The sequence below is a fragment of the Enhydra lutris genome, unplaced genomic scaffold (assembly GCF_002288905.1).
Source record: "Enhydra lutris kenyoni isolate GAN:26980312 unplaced genomic scaffold, ASM228890v2 scaffoldscaffold51, whole genome shotgun sequence".
Lineage (NCBI taxonomy): Eukaryota > Metazoa > Chordata > Mammalia > Carnivora > Mustelidae > Enhydra > Enhydra lutris.
In genome coordinates, this window is record NW_019154135.1 from 11,940,485 (window position 1) to 11,958,541 (window position 18,057).

Genomic DNA, 18,057 nt, shown 5'->3' on the forward strand with positions numbered 1-18,057 from the left:
GCTGAGGAGGGGACCCGAGTCACCGCCACCGACGCCGTGCGCGGGCCCGCGTCCCGCCATGAAGTTTCGGGCCAAGATCGTGGACGCGGCGTGTCTGAACCACTTCACGCGTGAGCGGGGCCCGCGCCGGCCGCGGGGGCCAGAGAGGGGCTGGCGGACCGGAAGCAGCAGCGCGCGCGGCCGGGACCCCGTGGGGGCGTGTGCGGCCGCCCGCGGGGCGAGGATGGAGGATGGGGGCGCGGGAGGGTCGGGGGGCGCAGGGCGTGGGAGCGCGGATGGGTCGGGGGACGCGGGGCATGGGGCGCCGGAAATGGGGCCCGGGAGGGTCAGGGGGCGCGGGGGTGGGGATGGGGTGTGGGGCCAGAGGGCGTTGCTGCGGCTCAGGATGGGGCGCGGAGGTGCACGGGGCCTCGCCGGGGTGGCAGGGGTGGTCAGGCGTGGGCACTGGCAGGCGGGAGAGCTGGTGCCGAGGTACCCAGGCTGATTTCCCCGACTTGACTGGGGCCAGGTGGCTTCTGCCAGCGCACACCTGCCTTGGAAGCGGGGCCGCAGGGTCCCTGCGCCCTGTGGGTGCCGAGCCTTGCACTGGCCTCGGGGCTGCAGCCCCCTGCGGGCCTCGGTGCAGGATGAGTGGGGGGCCCCCCAGCTGGCTGTCCTCATCCCGCCACACCTGGCGGGGCTGTGAGGCGGCTGGCGCAGCCTCAGGGTGTCAGAGTGCTTTCCCGCGGGGAGGGGACAGACAGGTTCTCTTCCCAGCGGGCAGTGTCCTCAGGCTGCAGCGTGGTCCCAGCCAGGTTATGCTCCGACCCTCCGTGTGCTTCCTGCTGATTCCGGCTTTGCCCCGCCGCAGGGGTCAGTGCCATGATAGCCAAGCTGGCCAAGACATGCGCGCTCCGCATCAGCCCGCAGAAGCTGAACTTCATCCTCTCCGACAAAGTGGCCAGCGGGGGCGTGAGCATGTGGTGTGAGCTGGAGCAGGTGTGCACGCAGTCCGAGGCCGGGAGCTGCACCCTGAGGTCGCCAGAGGCCGCACTGGCCCCCTCTCTTCCTTCCTGCAGGAGAACTTCTTCAGTGAATTCCAGATGGAGGGTGTCTCTACAGAAAACAACGCCATCTACCTAGAGCTGACCTCGGAAAATCTGTCTCGGGCCTTGAAGACGGCCCAGAATGCCAGAGCCCTGAAGGTCAAGCTGACGAACAAACACTTCCCCTGCCTCACCGTTTCCATAGAGCTGGTGAGCAGGAGCGGGCGTTCCAGACGCTTCCCGGGAGCGAGGCCAGTGCCTGTAAATGTAGGCTTTCCAACGGCCTGGAGAAGGCCGGTTGGTTTTATTAAAAGGAAGGATGTGCCCACAAATGCCTGCTTTCTGTTAGTCAGGCCTTCTTGCACCTCAGTGCTGTTGTGCTCACATTGCATTCGGCGAGAGCCCTGCCCTTTCCCGGGCCAGAGCACTCCCACGTCCTTTCCTATCTGCGTATCCCCACGTGGAATCATGCTTTCCGTCTAGTTCCACCGTGGAAGGGTTTTCCCCACCTCCTCTGTGCCACTTTCCGGTGACCTCTGATTCTCCCAGAATGCACACATTTTTCGTGCTGCTTCCAGAAGCCTCTGTTGCCTGGCTCTCCTCGAGACACACACCCCACGGGCTCTCCTGGCTCACAGGATGGCGTTCATATGTCCTACCATGATGGCCAGAGCCCTGCACGCCTGGCCCCACCTGTCTTGGAGCCAGATCACCAACTGCCACCATCCAAATGGTTCCCAGAGTGTCCCCTTCTTGCCCGGCTCCCAGACTTTGGGGACCCTGGGGATCCTGCTTGGAATGTCTCCCCTTCTGGCTCCCTGAAACCTGCACCCTGGTGCCTCTTCTCCCCACCTGCCCTCACACTGGACCCTCCCCCCCCTTTTTAAAAAGATTATTTATTTGGGAGAGAGAGAGAGAGTGTGTGTGTGCACGAGCACGGGGAGCAGCAGAGGGAGAGGGAGAAGCAGGCTTCTTGCCAAGCAGGTCGATAACAGGACCCTGAGATCCTGACCTGAGCTGAAGGCAGACGCCCCTGTGTGTTGGTTTCTTGCTTATCGAACCACGTGGGCCCCTGGAGAGCGGGGGCGTGTCTTATTCACCACGTGTCCAGCTCCTTACGGGACTCGAGCAGAACAGGCGCGCCGTGAGCACTTGGTGCATGGGCTTCGATGAACGTACGGAACATTCCAGTTGGGCTTGGTATCAGTTTCTGATTGTCCTTCGGCTGCACTGTTTGCTTTTTTAACACCGGCACTGACAATATGTCCCACTTTTTCTCTTGACAGTTGTCTGTGTCGAGCAGTAGCCGCATTGTGACACACGACATCCCCGTTAAGGTTATTCCTAGAAAATTGTGGAAGGATTTGCAAGAACCTACAGTCCCGGACTCCGACGTGAGTGATGCCCGTCGTCTTCTGCTCATGACGTGTTGCGTGGAGTGATGAGAATTCCCTGCCGTCAGTTATGGGCTCGCGGCATCCCTCATTTAGAAACTGTTTAGTGGCTGAGAGGAGACGCTGGTTGTTTGTAAAGGACACTGCAGGAAAACACTGGCAGTGTTTGCCTTTCGTTGATGATGTAAAACATCCTGAAACAGCGCTGCGTGTAGTAGAAAAGCCACACTCCGCACAGGGAGGGCAGAGTGCTTGGATCATTGTGCTTAATGAACTAACCTAACATAGCACTTGGGGGACAGGAGTGGTGCTCGGAACACGGGCAAGAGCCAAGAGGGGGGCTCCTCCAGTCCTGCCGGCAGGAGTCCCAGAGCCCCTGAGAGGAACGAGGGCCCCAAAGGGTGCCCTGCTTCTCGTTCTCACGTTCTGGAAGACGCGCTGCAGGGAGACCGGAGAGACCTCATTGACTCCTGCCGGAGGGCACCTGTGCCGACTGTGCCATCTCCGGCATCGTTAGGATTCGAGCTCTGGGGCCAGCCTGGCTTGCGGCGCCTGTCGGGGTGGGAGGAGGCCAAGCACGTGGCTCTGGGCCCTCAGAGGACGGGCCCTGGGGTGCTGAGTGCCACCCCTGGGCGCGTGCAGCGGCATCTCAGCCGAAGGGCTGCATCCTGGCCCCGGGAGAGTGCCCACGGGGGCGCGGTCGCCCCGTTAACCAGAGGCTGGCAGGAGCGAACAAAGTTATAAAGTTGTTTTCTTTTCATATTTTGAGAGGAGCTTTATTGAGACAACTTTACGACAGGTTTTCAGTCCTCCCGACGTGTGTCGTTGGTTTTGTAGGTCAGCGTTTATCTTCCGGTCTTGAAGACGATGAAGAGCGTCGTGGAGAAAATGAGGAACCTCAGCAATCACCTTGTGAGTGACGACTTCTTCGGAGAGCAACAGTCCGCGACTTTCAGGACTGTTCGGTTCGGGCCCTGGGCCCTGGGAGGAGGCCCGGCCGGATGGAGGCGTGGGTGCCTTCATGCTCACCGCTGCGGTGTCCGGGGCCCCGGGGACCCGGCCTGTGCGGAGCCACTGATCCACGGCCGCCTGCGGAAGCCCCGTTCTCGGTGCTTCTCCACTGCCTCCCCGGAACGGGGAGTTTCGTGTTTGCCCTCACCCCTCGCATTTATCTCCGTGGCCCATTAAGAGTGTGTTCAACAGTCAGGCCTTGTGTCCTTATGTCTTGGAGAGCACATTCCATATTTCGTCTAACGGTATCTCTTGAGTGAATCACGGGAGTTGGCTGGGAGTTGAGTGTCCTGTCCATTTCGCCTGGGACAAGGCTGCCCCAGAACGTCGTGATCTCCAGTGGCCGCTCTCCTGTTGATCCAGTCGTCAGGCTGGGAGCTCCCTCTGGGCCCACTCCGGCACCTCGGAGACGCTCAGAACAGCCCTGGGGCGGGGAAAGGCAGGGCAAATTAATCCCAGGCTCTGCTTGTTTGTTCTTGTGGTCCAGTGGAAATGACTCAGCAAAGTGGCCTAGACAGAGTCATCAGGGGTGTTTTTCTCTCCTCTGGAATGTGTATGGAGAGATGTCATGGCGTAGCTGCTACCGCCTGGAGTACTCGGTGGAAAGGTTCCGGAGGGGCCAGGTGCACAGGGAGCGTGGCTTGGGGACCAGAATTCTGCCTCTGAGGGTCATAGGAAAGAGAGCGGAAAGAAGTGGGGTCACCCTGGAGGTGCTCGGACACCCTCACTGAGACCCCTGCCCTTCCCCCACCTCCTGCAGGGAGGGATGTGGCCTGTGGGGCAGTACTGGGGGGGGACCCGTGCAGGAGCAAGGGAGACCTGCGCCGACAGTCAGGAGTCCACACCAGGTTTCCTGTGGCCCCCCTCCCGCTCCAGCCCCGGGGTCTCGTGAGGCCAGCTGGGGTTCTGGTTCCAGAGGTGCGGGCTGGGGTCTGGGACCCAGTCTGGCTGCACGTCCAGGTGCCTCGTCGGTGGCGGTGGCGGGAGCTCTGTCCTGCTCTGCCTCACCTTTTAGCCCAGCACCTTTGCAGGCCTGCACACGTGAGCTTCTTGGTTAATGCAGTAGTGACTGTCGTGACATGGTGGCAGAGGGGGTGTACTTGGCCACACTGACCTGGGGCCCCTCCCAGCGGCACTGGGCAGCGCGTGCGGCCTGTGCCAGGTGTCACTGGAAGCGGGCAGGGTGGCGCGCCTGCACTGGGCCTGACTGCTCTCTGGGCGCGGGGAGGCACTTCCTGTTGGGTGTCCAGCACTCTGGGTCAGTCTTCAGAAGTGGTGGGTGAGGATCGCTAAGGAAACCGTGGGTAGAGCTAAGGTCTTATCCAGACCTGTAAGACACAGTCACGCTGGAGTGGGGTCTCCACTCTGAGGGGCCCCTTCTCTGGGGGTTTCCAAGTCCCCCCAGTCGGGGATGCTGGGTGGGTCTTGCTGCCGTCGGGAGTGGTCGGGCTGTGGGGCTACCTTGTCACCTGGTTTGGCAGAAGCTGATGTCCCCCCCCCCTTTTGCTTTCCTTTCCTTTTTTAAGACTATAAAATACTCAATTTGCAGATTATCGAAGCAAACCTAAGTGGAGACTTGAACTTGAAAATAGAAACAGAACTAGTGTGTGTTACAACTCACTTTAAAGACCTGGGGAACCCTCCATTGGGTAAGTGTTCGGTGCTTCGCGTTCTGTGTGTAATACATTGTTGCAGGTGTCACATCTTGCTGAGATCTCTACCTGGAACACGGGAGAGATCTCAGTTTCACACTTGGGCGGGGAACAGGCCGCTGAGGTCCAAGTGGGGAAGGTTGGCCTCCCCGGCCTAAGGAGCGGCGCCTGCCCCACTGGTCCCCTGGGGGCCCCTGGTGACTTGTGTGCCCATTTCTCACCTGGAATGGCGTCACAAGGTAGACGAGGTTTTGTTTCCTCCCACTTTAGTCCCTCGCATTTATGAAATTAGACTAGCAGATGGCAGCCTTCCTCGCCTGACCGGATTTTCCATTCCTTACACAGCAGCAAAGACCATGGGACCAGTTTGGTAGTGGTGAAGGACAGGGTAACTGACTGGATGGGGGAACGGAGGGACCTGAGTGGTGCCCACAGAGCTCGTGGCCAGGGACCATGCACTTAGTGGGTGCTAAGTGCTGGAGTAGGCAGCAGGAGGGGCCCGGGGAACTCCGCGGATGACGTGGAAGCTGGATTAATCCCACCCATGTTCTTTTTTTTCCCCCAAGATTTCATTTATATATTATAGAGTGGGGGGAGGGGCAGAGGAAGAGGGAGAAGCAGACTCCCCGCTGAGTGCACAGCCTAACAACGCAGGGGCTCGAACCCAGGACCCTGAGATCATGACCAGAGCTGAAGTCGGGCTTAACCGACTGAGCCACCCAGGCGCCCCCGCACATGTTCTTTCCCACCTGAGAGGCCCGTCACCTTTACAGTAAAAATGTGCAAGTGCCAGGTGGCGTATGGAAGGCCCGTCAGCGCGGCCAGGAAGGCTTTTACCTTGTAGAGAAGCACGTCCCGCTCCAGCCAAGTGTGGTCCGCACAACCGAGGCTTTGCTCGCTGTCCTGTGAAGTGCCTGCCGTCGGTGTTACTGTGTTACTGTGCTCTTTATTTTAGTAAATTACGATAAGGGTCTTGTCTCTGATGCTTGCCCAGAGTTGAAGTGACCTTTTCTTTCTTTTCATTCCCCTTTGGAAGGGGCGATCTTGCGTGAGCTCTGTGTGGTCTGCTCCTCACTACGTGTCCGGGGACTAATAGGGACCATTTTCTTGGACCAAAATGGGGAGAGCGGGTCATACCTCAGGTCGCTGTAAAGGAAGATTCGCTGGGAATTTGCAGTGTTGAGAGAGAAGCGTGTGCACCTCGGTGGCGTCTCCGGGCCGCGCCAGCCAGCGGGACCGTAAATCATTGATTTTCACTGTCGTCGCGCCAGCCCGGCTTTCCTGTCTCATCACGAGCTGTTCCTGTCTTTGCAGCCTCGGAGGACGCCTCCCAGGATCGAGACCCAGCGCAGATGGCTGAAGTGCACATAGACATCCGGAAGCTCCTGCAGTTCCTCGCTGGGCAGCAAGTGAATCCCACGCGGGCCGTGTGCAGTGAGTGCGCGGGGGGCCTCGTGCGCGTCTCTGATCCCGTAACCAGAGGCCGGCTCGCGGCGGTGCGCGGCCCCCAAGTGTAGACACAGCTTGGCCGCGGGGGCCCCGTGCTCTAGGGCGGGTGGGGGCTCGGGTTTTCCTGGATTCAGCTGTGCTGTCTTGGCACGGGGCCGTGGCCGCCTCACCTGGCCGTCACGTGGGCTTGCTCATGTCCTGGGGAGAAGCTTCCGGAGGATGGGTGCTGATCGTCCCGTCTTGCCGTGTTGGTCTGAGCTGACGCGAGGACGCTCTGACCCCATAAACTGGGCTTGGGCTGAAGGTCCTCTGCTCTTGTTCCCGCAGTCGTCCCGTATCTGGGCATCTGGCTTCCTCTCAACCTCCAGTTTTCCACAGTGGTACCTTGGTCAGAGTCGGCCCTGCCGTCCTCTGTGCACCTGCCTCTTGGCTCCCATCAGTTACTGGCTGCACATGACGAAGGGCTCACTCGCCCCAAACTTTTCAAGGACTTTTCTGTCTCCTTGCCACTGTGATGACACGGCAGTGGAGAGGGAGCGCCGTCTCTTGTGGAAGAGCTGTCGGGCTGAGCCCTGGGGGCGGAGCTGAGGACTGTCCAGGAGTGCACCTGGCAGCTGGCACATTGCCAGCGCTCTAGATGAGGAATAGAGAATTCTGGGGGCCTGTGCCAAGGACGACAGCCCTCCAGAAGGAGAGACGTGCAGCGAAGCAGATCACGGCAGGGCAGTTAGCGCATGTGGAAGGCACTAGGAGGGGTGATGGGGCACAGGAGGTGGTGTGCAGAGGACAGAGGGCCCAGGTTAGGGACGGAGACGCTGGAATGGCTGGGTCCTGTGGCTGGGGCAGGTGCCAGTATCCCCATACGCTGCATCCCGAGAGCCCCTGGGTTGGCCTGTTGCGTGTTCCTGGGTCTGAGGACTGTGGGAGATGTGCCTTAGCGTGGGGTCCTTGCAGGCTTAAGACGGTCCCCTCATGTGCTGATGAGCTCCGGACAGGCTGCTGGCTGTGCTGCTGTGGTCCTGGTGAGCCCTGCAGGTGGCTCCAGCGTAACGTAGCTGTCCTGGGCAGAGCAGAAGCCCAGCGGTGGGGTGGCATTGCCCTTGAGTGCGCCCTCTTGGGCCATGTTGGTTCTGGGCCAGGCGGCCATCTGAGCTGCTGGTGCCCTCAGAAAGGGGACATTGGGGGCCCCAAGAGTGGCAGAGATGGACCAGGAGATTGTGACAAAATGTGGATTTCTCCTACCCTTTCCTTCATCCTTCAAACCAGCTTTTCTGCCTGTAGTTTCTGCCTCTGGGGTGGCGTCTTGTAAGTGTCCAGTCCGCTACCCCGCACTACCCCCTCCCCCGCCCCGGGGCACTCTGCCCCACGCCCTCTGTCTCCACCCACCGCCTCTCCTGTAGGGTATTTCTGCTGGTGTGTGCCCCTTCCCCACCCCTGTGCCCTGGGACCAGTCCCTCTTCAGCCTGGCACTTGGCCAGGGCCACCTTAATGGGCTCCACGTGGTCTCAGCTGCTGGTCTCAGAGGCCTGGAGAACAAGTGACCTGCCCTCGGCTCCCCTGCACTGCTCCCGCATTGGTGGCCCTGGGCCCCAGCCACGGCTGTTGGTCCTGCCCCCACTGCTGTTGAACCGAGCAGGCCTCCCATGGAGTTTGCCCTCCACCCTGTGCGGTGCCCAACCTGGGCCTCGGTGCGATGTGCAGCCCTCCTGCGCCCTGGCGTGCACCGCAGCCTGTCCCTGGGGGGAGGTGGGCCGCAGCACTGGGCCTTCACACACTTAGGTCACTCTCGGGCGGGAAACCACATTTTCCTGGAAGGACCCTGATTTTGCTAAACAGGGGCTCTTTGCCACAGTCCCGTGGGCCGGTCCCACAGTGCGGGGTGGAGCATAAGGAGGCCAGGCTCCAGGAGAAGACATAGCGGCTCGCTGGGCAGGGTCTTCGCGGTGACAGGTTTTCTCTCTCCGCAGACATTGTCAGCAACAAGCTTGTCCATTTTGATTTGCTCCATGAAGACGTGTCCCTGCAGTACTTCATCCCGGCCTTCTCCTAGCCCGCCTCCGGCCACGCGCATCTGCGCGTTACTCTGCCCCACCATGATAGTCTAGCTAAAAACTGAGTTCATGGAAGACAGCTGGATAAACATACTTCTTTTTGTGACGTTTTGTTCTCGTGTCTGTTTTGTCGTTAAGACATGGGAAATGGGAACAAGAGCACGTATCTATGCAGACTTCAGGTAGGGTGGGGCTCCCAGACGCTGCCCGGCTCTGGCTCTGCTCCTTGGAGCCTGATAACTGGGGCACGCAGAGGTCACACAGGGCAACGGGGGTGTCGAGGGGTGCCCGGCTGCAGCTCATGGAGCTTGGGGTCCGTGCCCGTGAAGGCCAAGTCCCTGGGCTCAGATGCTGGTCCTCCAGGTTCCCTGAGGCCCATGGGGGTCCTCGGTGACGGTCCTCACCATCCTGTCTTCATGCGCAGCACTCGGCTGTCTGGAAAGCACATAGAATTTGGACAAAGAAGAGCTCCAGGGGCTGTGTTCAGGGCTGAGACCACATCTGGTTGTCTCTGCACGGGCGGGCCGGACTCCGCCCGGCAGGGTCTGCTTTCTCATCTGCCAGGGCCTGCCCCATCGCATCCCGTGGTGGGAGAGTTCCCTCTGCCCTGTGGACGGGATGTCGTGAGCAGTGTCTTAACTCCTGCAACAGCTGAGCAGTGAGGCCGTGGCCTGGGGTAGAGGAGGAAGGGGGACATCTGCACAAGTGGAAAACTCTTCTGTGGCCTTTTCTGAGTCTGGGGTGAAAACCAGCATTTGAGAGCCTCTCTGGATGCTGATATTATCAGTGGTAGTTCACGTGGGGCCTAATACTTGGTCACGTAACGCTTTAAAGCCAGCTCGTCATTTTGCTTTTCAAGCCTCTCTCCTCTCTTTGGCTGCGGCCAGCGGTAAAACTTAGAAACTCCTGATGTTCGATGAAGCAATGTCTGAAAATAGTTGATAAAACTTTTTTTGTTGTTGTTAAAGAAAATGCGTAGTCAGTTACTAGATGAGGAAATTGGTTCTTTCTGATTATTTGAACGATGTTTAACATGTAATAAAGTAAGATACAGGTCCTAGGATAAGTTAGTGGTAAGATGGCGCATCTTCTAACCTGTCGGGCGCGGCGTGCCTCGGGTCTCTGCCCGGACATGGAGCGCGCGTCTGCGGGCATCCCGCCCTTGGGTGTCTGCTGTCACGGGCAGGGCCCGTCCATGTCAGAGCTGCCCAGACACTTGGGGTTCTGCACCATGGATCCTTTATTTGCCAGAGTGGATTGCGTGGCTTGCCTGGGGCCACGCGGCTGGGGGTGGGGTGGGACTAGGACCCGCGCATCTGACTTGGGGTCGGTAACCCTCTTCTCGGGGCGCCGCCGCGCGGCCGGAGCCTGAGTCCTGCATGGCAGTCGGGGTCCACCCGTGGCTTCCTGCGTCTGGGAAGAGGATGTTCGGGATAGCTCCTGTGGTAAAGCGGCTTCACGTGCAGTTTCTAAAATGTGCTGCAACCACGTGTAACTGCCCTCGGGTTTCTACAGCGTCGGTTTAAGCGCTCCCGGATTGTGATGGTTTTAGCGATGGCCCGAGTCTGTGCGTGTGGCCCCGCAGGCTGTCCCTAGGGGTCGGGACGCGGGCGCTCTTCCTGCTTCTTGGAAGCACTCCCTGCTTCGCGCTGGCCGGGCCTCGGCCTCGGAGCCTTGGCCCAGGATGGCTCCCGCAGGCTTCGGGACCCACCGGGCTGCTTTTCTGAGCAGCACGCCACGGGGAGTTCTGCCGGCTCAGCGGAGGAGCGCGAGGAACGTGCGTACGGTTTGAACAGGCAGCGTGTTTCCAGACTGACACCCCCAGTGCTGAGGTCTCTCGCCCACGTCCTGCACTTCGGGGACATGCTCTGCTGGCTGCGGCCGTGTGGGGCTTCCCTGGTGCTCGGGCTCAGGGATGTTTAAGAATCCTCGACCCCGCAGCTCGTGACTCTCGTCCGGTGCCTCGTCATCCTCCTCGCAGGTGCCCCTGGGCCTGGCAGAGGACCCACTCGGTCTGCGTTTTCCTGGGCGGGAAGCGTGGCTCTGTCCAGGCAGCGGAGGCACCGAGTGGCTCTCGTGTTCTCCGTGGACACCGTCCAGTGGGCGGAGCTGCGTTTGAAGAGACACAGTCGTGTCCTTGACTCTGGAGTCCAGTGTGGGGTCGGAAGGAAAGTTTCAGCTCCTGGCGTTTTTCAGCTTCTCAATATCGTCCTTGAGCCAGGAGGCGGGCAGTCTCTGTCCGGATATGAGGGGGGCATTAACCCCACAGACACCCTGGGGTCCGCTCGATTATTGACTATGTTTGGGAAGCCCTGAAAGGCTTGTGTGCCCTTTGACCCAATATTTCTGATTATAGGAATTTTCACAGAAATTATAATCAAAGCTGTTGCTGTGATCTTGTACTAAAAAATCCTGAATATGAATTCCTAGGGGGTTTGTTAAATTATCTATGGTGTGACAGTATTTTCTGCTGTAAAAGTAACATTACAGAGACACTCAGGGTGTCTGGTCGGATTCCAGTTCGAGAATAATCACATACGTGTGGGGGTATGTGTGTGTGAGTGAGTGACAGGGAAAGGTTGGAAAAATATATAGCAGGGCTTAACCCTGATTATTTATGAATGTTTCATTTCGGTCTTTGTAAACTGAGGTGTCCTCTGAAACTCTTATAATCAGTTTTGTAACAAAAAATAAATTATTTTTGGAGGGCCTGAGTAATATTTATTATCTGAACACAGTCCATAATCACTGGCAAAGACCGTTTCCTCTTTGTTTTCACGCGTGTCCCTTCCTGAGTAGAAGAGTAACCTCTCACCTGTCGTGTGAGATCGCAGGAGGGTCCCGGCACGAGTCGTGCATCAGCGAGGCAGCAGCACTTTGCAGAATGACCGCGTCCCGGCCTACGGAGGAGCCGGAGCTGGTGTAGCCGAACCTGTGGTGAGGAGAGTGTGACAGCCGCTGGGGCCCAGGCTAGCCGGGTGGGGAGGTGAGGGGGGGCTTTGCATATCTGTAATTACCAGAGGGAAGACCCCTGGGAGCACGGGGATGGGGCCGCCTCCTGAACCCCACTGAGTGAGCTCCGGTTCCATCAGAGACCCTGGGAGGCACAGGGGACATGGGTTCTGTATCCCTGTCCCAGGCGTAGCGTCTCAGAGAGGCTGCCTCTGTGGGGTTAAAGGAAGTGCAGCCCTCAGGCACTTTCGGAGTTGAGGAGCAGGCTGAGAAACCAGTCCCCCCCCCCCCCCCCCCCCCCCCCCCCCCGCCCCGGACTGGTCCCCAAACTGGTCCTTATGGGTCCACCCATTGGTGCGCAGGAGGCTCTGATCATCACTTCCCAGCATGCCCTGACCGCAGCCGTGTGCCCCCGGCAGAGGGTAACCGCAGCCCCTCTGTCCTCCTTAGGGAGGGAAACCCCAGGTCTGGCTAGCTGTGTGGGGGTGTCCCATCTGCAGAGAGCAGGAGGAGAGGGGAGAGTGACAGCAGGACTGGGGCCAGGGCGACCCCTCCTGCTTTTGTCCCTTTGCCTTCCTCCTCTCCCTCAGGGCAAACCTCTAAGGAGGTGGGAGGCCTTGCCCCTGCTCACCTTCACCCTCTGGCAGCCGAGTTCTTGGGGCAGGGGCTGGAGAGTGAGGCTTGTCCCATCGAGAGGTCCTGCTCAGGGTGGTTTTGGGGTGTTTGGTGGTTCATCTGCCCCTAGCAACACAGGGACCTCCCTTCATAGTGGACACGTCTGAAGTAACCTGGTGAATCACTGGTGGTTCCCGCTGAGCTGTGCAGGGGCTTCTAGAAGCTTAGAGGGGCCCCTGCCCAGAGGAACCAGGGACCAGGGGTGAGGGCGTGTCCTGAACCCTCCTCGAGGAGTGCGCGCGCGCACACACGTGACCTGGGTGGTCGGATATAGCAAAGTTTCCAAAGATGATCTTATTTCTATTTTATCATTTATCAGTTATCTGTATCAATAGTTTTGATTGGTGTAGATTTCAGGGAGAAGCTTCTCCAGATAGAAGGTCAAAGGAAGAAAGAGATCAGTGGAGGGGGGGGGGGGCGCCCACGCAGGATCAGGTGCCACCAGCAGCCCTACCCTGCCCACATGTAACAATGTGTATTGTGGACCCCAAGAAATTCCCCCAGTACATCTTGTGCTTTTCTTAATTACTGTCTTGGAACAAGATAAATGCAAAATAGGTTATGTTATCTTCTTGCTCATAATGTATTTTGTAAGAAAAATCAGTGATCACTGAAATCTTCAGTGCTGAATAATGACTTCTGTGATGACCTGTGTCCTGTCAGTGTCCCTGTGGCTTTGCAGAGAAGGAGAGGGAAAAGGGGATGGCGGGGAGGGAGGGAAGGGGGAGAGAAGGAGGAGGTAGAGGGGAAAGGGGGAAGTAGGAGGAGGGAGGGAGGGGATGGGAAGGGAAGAGGAGGGAAGGGGGAGAGAAGAGATTGAGAGGGGGAAGGGGGTAGGAAGAAGAGGGAGGGAGGGAAAAGAAAAAGGGAGGTAGGGGAAGGAGGAGGAAGGGGGTAGAAGAGGAAAGGGGAGAGGAGGGAAGTGGAGGGAGGGAGGAGGGGAGGGGAGGAGTGTTAGAAGAAGGAAGAGGTGGGAGGGAGGGGATAGGAGAGGGAAGAGAGCAAAAAGAAGAGGAGGGAGAGAGAGGGAGGAGGGGGTGTAGTAAAGGGAGAAGGAAGGAAAGAGGGAGAACAATTAGCAACCAGGTCAGGCCATCAGGATTTTAGCCCCCCCAAGTGGCCAGAGTGCCCAGGCCTTTGGGATCACTTATGAGGGTGTTCAGATCCTGGCTTCTGGATACTTAGTTTCCTTTGGAAGCCCACGGGGAGAAGAGATTCTAGAGGGGCAGGTGCGGCCTACCGATCCGATTCAGTGAGTGTGTGAGTGTGCAGGGCAGTCGCCCCTAGCTTTAGGAGCCTGACCTGGAGAAGGGCTTTGCCAGGGTCTTGTTCCGGCCTCTTGGGAGCGCAGGGCGCCCCCTCGCTGTCACTGTCACCCACTTTGTATGGGCACCTCCCTGGCCAGACTTACACTCTGCAGGGTCACACCGGATAGGACTCACGCCAGGTGCGACAGCTCCCGTGAGGCTTCTGTGGGGGGAGGGTGGAGGCGGGGGGGTTGGGGGAGTGGGCGGGTGAGTCCCCAGATCCCCCACCCAGCACGCGCCTGATTGGCCAGGCCCTCTGCTGCTGGGGCAGGGGAGGGCTGTCCTGCCTCTGGGGCCCATTGTGGCCGCACCTGCCTCTGCAGTTTTCCAGTTCGAGCGGGAGGCCCCATGGCAGCGGTCTGCGGGGGTCCGGGCTGGAGGGCCCTCCTGCGAGCCCTGCCCCTGCTCTTCGTGCTGCAGCCCCTTCCCCGGGTCAGCTCGAAGGACGGTAAGTTCACATCTACCAGCATCTCAGCAGCTCCCCTCACCTTTGCTGCAGTGTAATTACCGAATTCGCCCCCAGCTGTGATGCTGGTGTGCTGATGGGGAAGCCCTGGGGCATGTAAAGAGGACAATGAATGCGTGCATGCCCCGGGTGGGGGGGCAGAGGGGGGACCTCCAGGTGGGAACAATGTGCCAGGTGCACCCAGCTAGGTCCGTTCAGAGGTGGGGATGGAGTACTGCGGTAAAAGCCCAAGCCGGATCTGCACCGAGAGCCCAGAAAGGCCCTTACCCATGAGGAACAGTGTCCCAGAGCTGGTTGGCACTGTGATTATAGGGACCTGCCGACAGACCGTGTGGGGGCCACGCTGCCCTTGTGCACTGGGCACTGAATCCCAAATACGGAATTTGTGTTTTAAAAAAACCTCTAAATAGGTAGCTTTTGTTTATGAAACTCAGCAAAAACCACGGAGGATTGGATGGCTGAATCAGGTGCTTCGCCTTCCGGAAGGTTCGCCCAGGGGCTCAGTCCTGGTGCAGGGAAGTTGTGGGGAGGAGCCTTTCGGACCGGCAGGTGACTTCTGGGGGTGACTTCTGGGGTCTTGGCGGCTCCCCCTGTGGAGTTTCAGTGGCCGTTTGGTAAAGAAAGCCACTAACTGATAACATCCGGAGTTTCTGGCCTGAGAGCTCCTGGGACGTGGTCCTGTCTGCCGCACAGCGGGCCACCCTCACCTCTGTATCCGCAGCTTCCTGTTCCTGGGGTGGCCTGCCCCAGCGGCTCCCAGCACCTGGAACATTGTGTGTCCCGTGCTGAAACGGGGCAATGTGATGGACACACGAAATCTTACTTATTTTAACGGAACTCAGGGAGCGCCGGGCGGCTGTGGCTGCAGCCAATGTGTGGGACGGCACTGGGACATTTCTTCTCTCTGGGGGTCACTGCATATTGGGTTATCCCTGTGGCCTGGAGTGCCTGGAGTCCCCACTGCTGGTGTTAATGCCAGCCTGGGGCGTGGTGGCTCTGAAGTGGGTCTTCAGATCCCACAGGAAGGTGACAACAGGGTAGAGGCTGCTGCAGGGCTTTGGAAAGGGACCTCGTTTACCAACTCAGCAGGTGGGTCTGTATTTATCTTGTAATCACAGGGATCCTTCCTGTTTGCATAGCTCATGGGAAAGCCTTTGTCTGGTGGAGAAAAGCCTAAAGGGGCTGGAGATGCCAGAAGGTGCCCCGGAGTCCAAGGGGGCGGGTGCACAGGCCCCCCACAAGTGTGCTGAGCCAACAGCACAGGCCTGAGCCCACCAGGGGCTCTGGACCCTGTTTACTCACCTGCTCGTCTGCAGGGCCCCAGCAACGCTCTAGAAATCACAGGATTCTGAGAAATCTGCCAGGAAACCGGCAGGCTCACTGGTCTTCCTCCTGGGACCCTCCCAGCCTCCCCACCTGGGAACCAGCTTCTGCACAAAATATGCCTCCACAGGGCACCGCTGTCTTCTCTAGGGCCTTGTGCACCCATAAACACTTCTGGGGGGAGGCAGAAAAGGGGTCTTGTTTTCTAGGCAAAACATGAAAAAAAAACCAACTTTTGTAAAATCCCTACTCAATTAGAATGTCGACATGAAGAATTAAGGGAACTGACAACTAGTCAAAAAAGAGACTTTTATCCCGGTAGGCTTCAGGCCAGCCCTGGGAACGGTGGTGCAGCGGTGGTGTGCAGGTGGGAGCAGGGACAAGGCAGCACCGAGGGGCCACAGTCCCCCATCAGTCCTTCTCCCTGTCGTGGTGTCCATCGTGGGAGCTGGGGCTTCTCCAACTCTCTCCGCTGCCAGATGCCCTCTTCCCCTGGAGTGCTGGCCCATTTCAGACCGATGCGCAGAGACCCTTGTACTTAAGAGAAGCTTTCCGTGAGAGTGTCAGGGAATCAAGCTTTCAGATGGGGAGCAGATTATTGGCAAGGTTTCTGCTCCCCCGTGTGTGATGAGTGTTGGGTACGAGCATAAGCCCCCCCCTCCACTGTCTTCCAGGGGGCACAGACGAATGCCAGACAGTGCACTGCTGTGGCCAGGGCCATGACCCAGTGACACCAGGAAGGACCTCGGTCCTGAGGGCCCACGAATCCCCAAAAGGTGTTTCTGACGACCCGCAGAGGTGAGCAGCGCTGGTTGCAGGGACTTTAAGAACCTGTATTTTAGAGTGTGTACTCGGGACTTTTTCTTTCAAAAGGAATATTCTACGGAGTTGGGCTCAATGTGTGTGTGTGCGCGTGTGTGTGTGTGCGTGTGTGTGTGCCTGCCCCTGTGTGTGTGCATGTGTGAGAGAGAGAAGGCTTCTGTGTATCCGTCGTATGTGCCGTGTGTGTGTCTGAGTGTGCAAGTGTGTGTGTGTGTGTATGCGTGTGTGTCTATGCTCATGTGTCTGTGTGTGCCTGTGTTCTGTGAGTGTTTGTGTGAAACCGTGGCATGTGTATGTGTGTGACTTCAGACCCTTCCCAGTCCAAGTTCTGCACAGGACCCACCGTCGTCTTACAGCCGCAGGGGTCACGGGCACAGTCCCTTCCCTGGAAACCACCCAGATGCACCAGACTTCGTGGCTTCTGAAGAATCTGTGATGTGTGACTCTTACCCAGGTGGTGGTGGTGGTGGGGGGTCCTCCTGTTGAAGGACCCTAGCAACGAGCATCCCCAGAGCACAGGCCTATAGCCGGGCCACTGAAGGGCCACTGAAGGAACAAACACGGAAAAGAACAAAAGGCAAAGCCTGTAACTGGCACTTCTTTGGGGGGTGCTCTCCCACAGGTCCATCTATTCACATGGAGGAATGTCCCTGCTCTCCGCTCTCCCGTCCATCTGTTCACCTGGAGGGGGGGGGGTCCCTGCTCTCCCTGCTAGTGCGTCTGTTCACTTGGGGGGTGGATGCAGCTTCGGGTATATCTAGGTCTCCCTCGTTGAGCTGATCCGCAGAAGTGCCCCCCCCCTCCCCGTACCGCCTTCTGTGAGGCTCTGGCCTCTGAGGAGGAGGTCCTGGGGGCTGAGTCACTCCAGTGCCCTGTGCCTCTCCCATGCTCGCCCTGGGGCAGGGGGAAGGAGAAAGGTCAGGCAGGCTGTGGGGGGGGGTCAGAGTCCCCGCAGGATCCTGGGCTCAGCCGGCCCCGCCCAGCTCCTTCTTGGTGCTGGGAAACCCCGAGGTGGCCCCCACCATCTGCACTCCCCGACGCCCCAGAGCCTGTCCCCAGATGGGTGAGCGGTGCCGTCCCACCAAGGGGCAGGTTCATGCACACGTGTCCTCCGGGTAAGCGGCCAGAGCCACCCTCCAGGGCCAGGGAGAGTCTCTCTTGTATGTACATTTTCCTTAAAACACCCCCCCCCCATTTTGTATTAGAAAAGGTCTTTGAACTCTCAGGGCACAATCCCTTCTTTGTGTGGTTCACCGTCAGGGGTGCCCTCTGTGTCAGGTGTCCTCAGGCGGCCCTGGCAGCGCCCCCAGCTGGGCGGCAGGTGCCTGCAGGGGTGGAGGTTCCCCGGGGCTTCCCTGTCTGATGTCCCCTGGTCCTCGCGGAAGTCCCTCCAGGTTTGTGGTAGGATGTGCGCCGTTCCAAATGGCCTCTTTTCTCTTTTCTCCTTCTCTCATGTCCCTGGCCTGTGGGAGACAGGTGTGGCCAGGGGTGGGAAGGAGACCCTGGGGATGCCTCACTCAGCCGCTGAACTGAGGCCCTCAGAGGCCCTCAGCCAGGGTCGTCCCTGTTTGTCAGAACTCCGTGGTCGCCGCTGCCTCCCCATGCCCCCACCGCCCACCATAAAGGTCCTCGTCTGCCATCTGGGGGCAGCTGCCTGGTCATTGCATCAGGAAGCTGCTGGGGTCACACAGTCTTCCCTTCTAAGAAGTCCCTGCTTAAATGAAAGCATCTACTCTCCCAGCTTCGCAGGCGCGCAGAGAGGTCAGAAACCGCTCGCTGCAAAGTGTGCATGTGTTCTCACGGGGAGGCGAGCCCAGCCTCGGGGACCGGGATTCACACCTGCAATGCAGAGACACACATAGCCCTGGTGGGGGGGGTGCAGGCCTGGGTGGCATCCTGGAATGGCACCCCATGTCTGGTCAAGACCTCA

The 18,057-nt window shown here is 58.9% G+C and overlaps 1 protein-coding gene across 7 annotated transcripts in view; it reads left to right on the plus strand.

Moving 5' to 3' along the window:
- LOC111156993 (HUS1 checkpoint clamp component) overlaps positions 1 to 18,057 on the plus strand; it is a 27,904-nt gene continuing 9,847 nt past the window's right edge. For 4 of the 7 annotated variants that reach the window (XM_022518189.1, XM_022518190.1, XM_022518187.1 and 1 more), the window contains exons 1-8: positions 1 to 110; positions 851 to 978; positions 1,059 to 1,235; positions 2,312 to 2,419; positions 3,257 to 3,331; positions 4,980 to 5,079; positions 6,397 to 6,516; positions 15,980 to 16,103. In XM_022518189.1, the coding sequence (XP_022373897.1) occupies positions 59 to 110; positions 851 to 978; positions 1,059 to 1,235; positions 2,312 to 2,419; positions 3,257 to 3,331; positions 4,980 to 5,079; positions 6,397 to 6,516; positions 15,980 to 16,103 (884 nt within the window). In that variant the 5' untranslated portion in view covers positions 1 to 58. Of the gene's footprint in view, positions 111 to 850; positions 979 to 1,058; positions 1,236 to 2,311; positions 2,420 to 3,256; positions 3,332 to 4,979; positions 5,080 to 6,396; positions 6,517 to 8,498; positions 11,294 to 11,381; positions 11,520 to 15,979; positions 16,104 to 18,057 lie in introns of those variants that run through there. The other 3 variants (XM_022518191.1, XM_022518193.1, XM_022518192.1) reach the window with 3 other exon arrangements.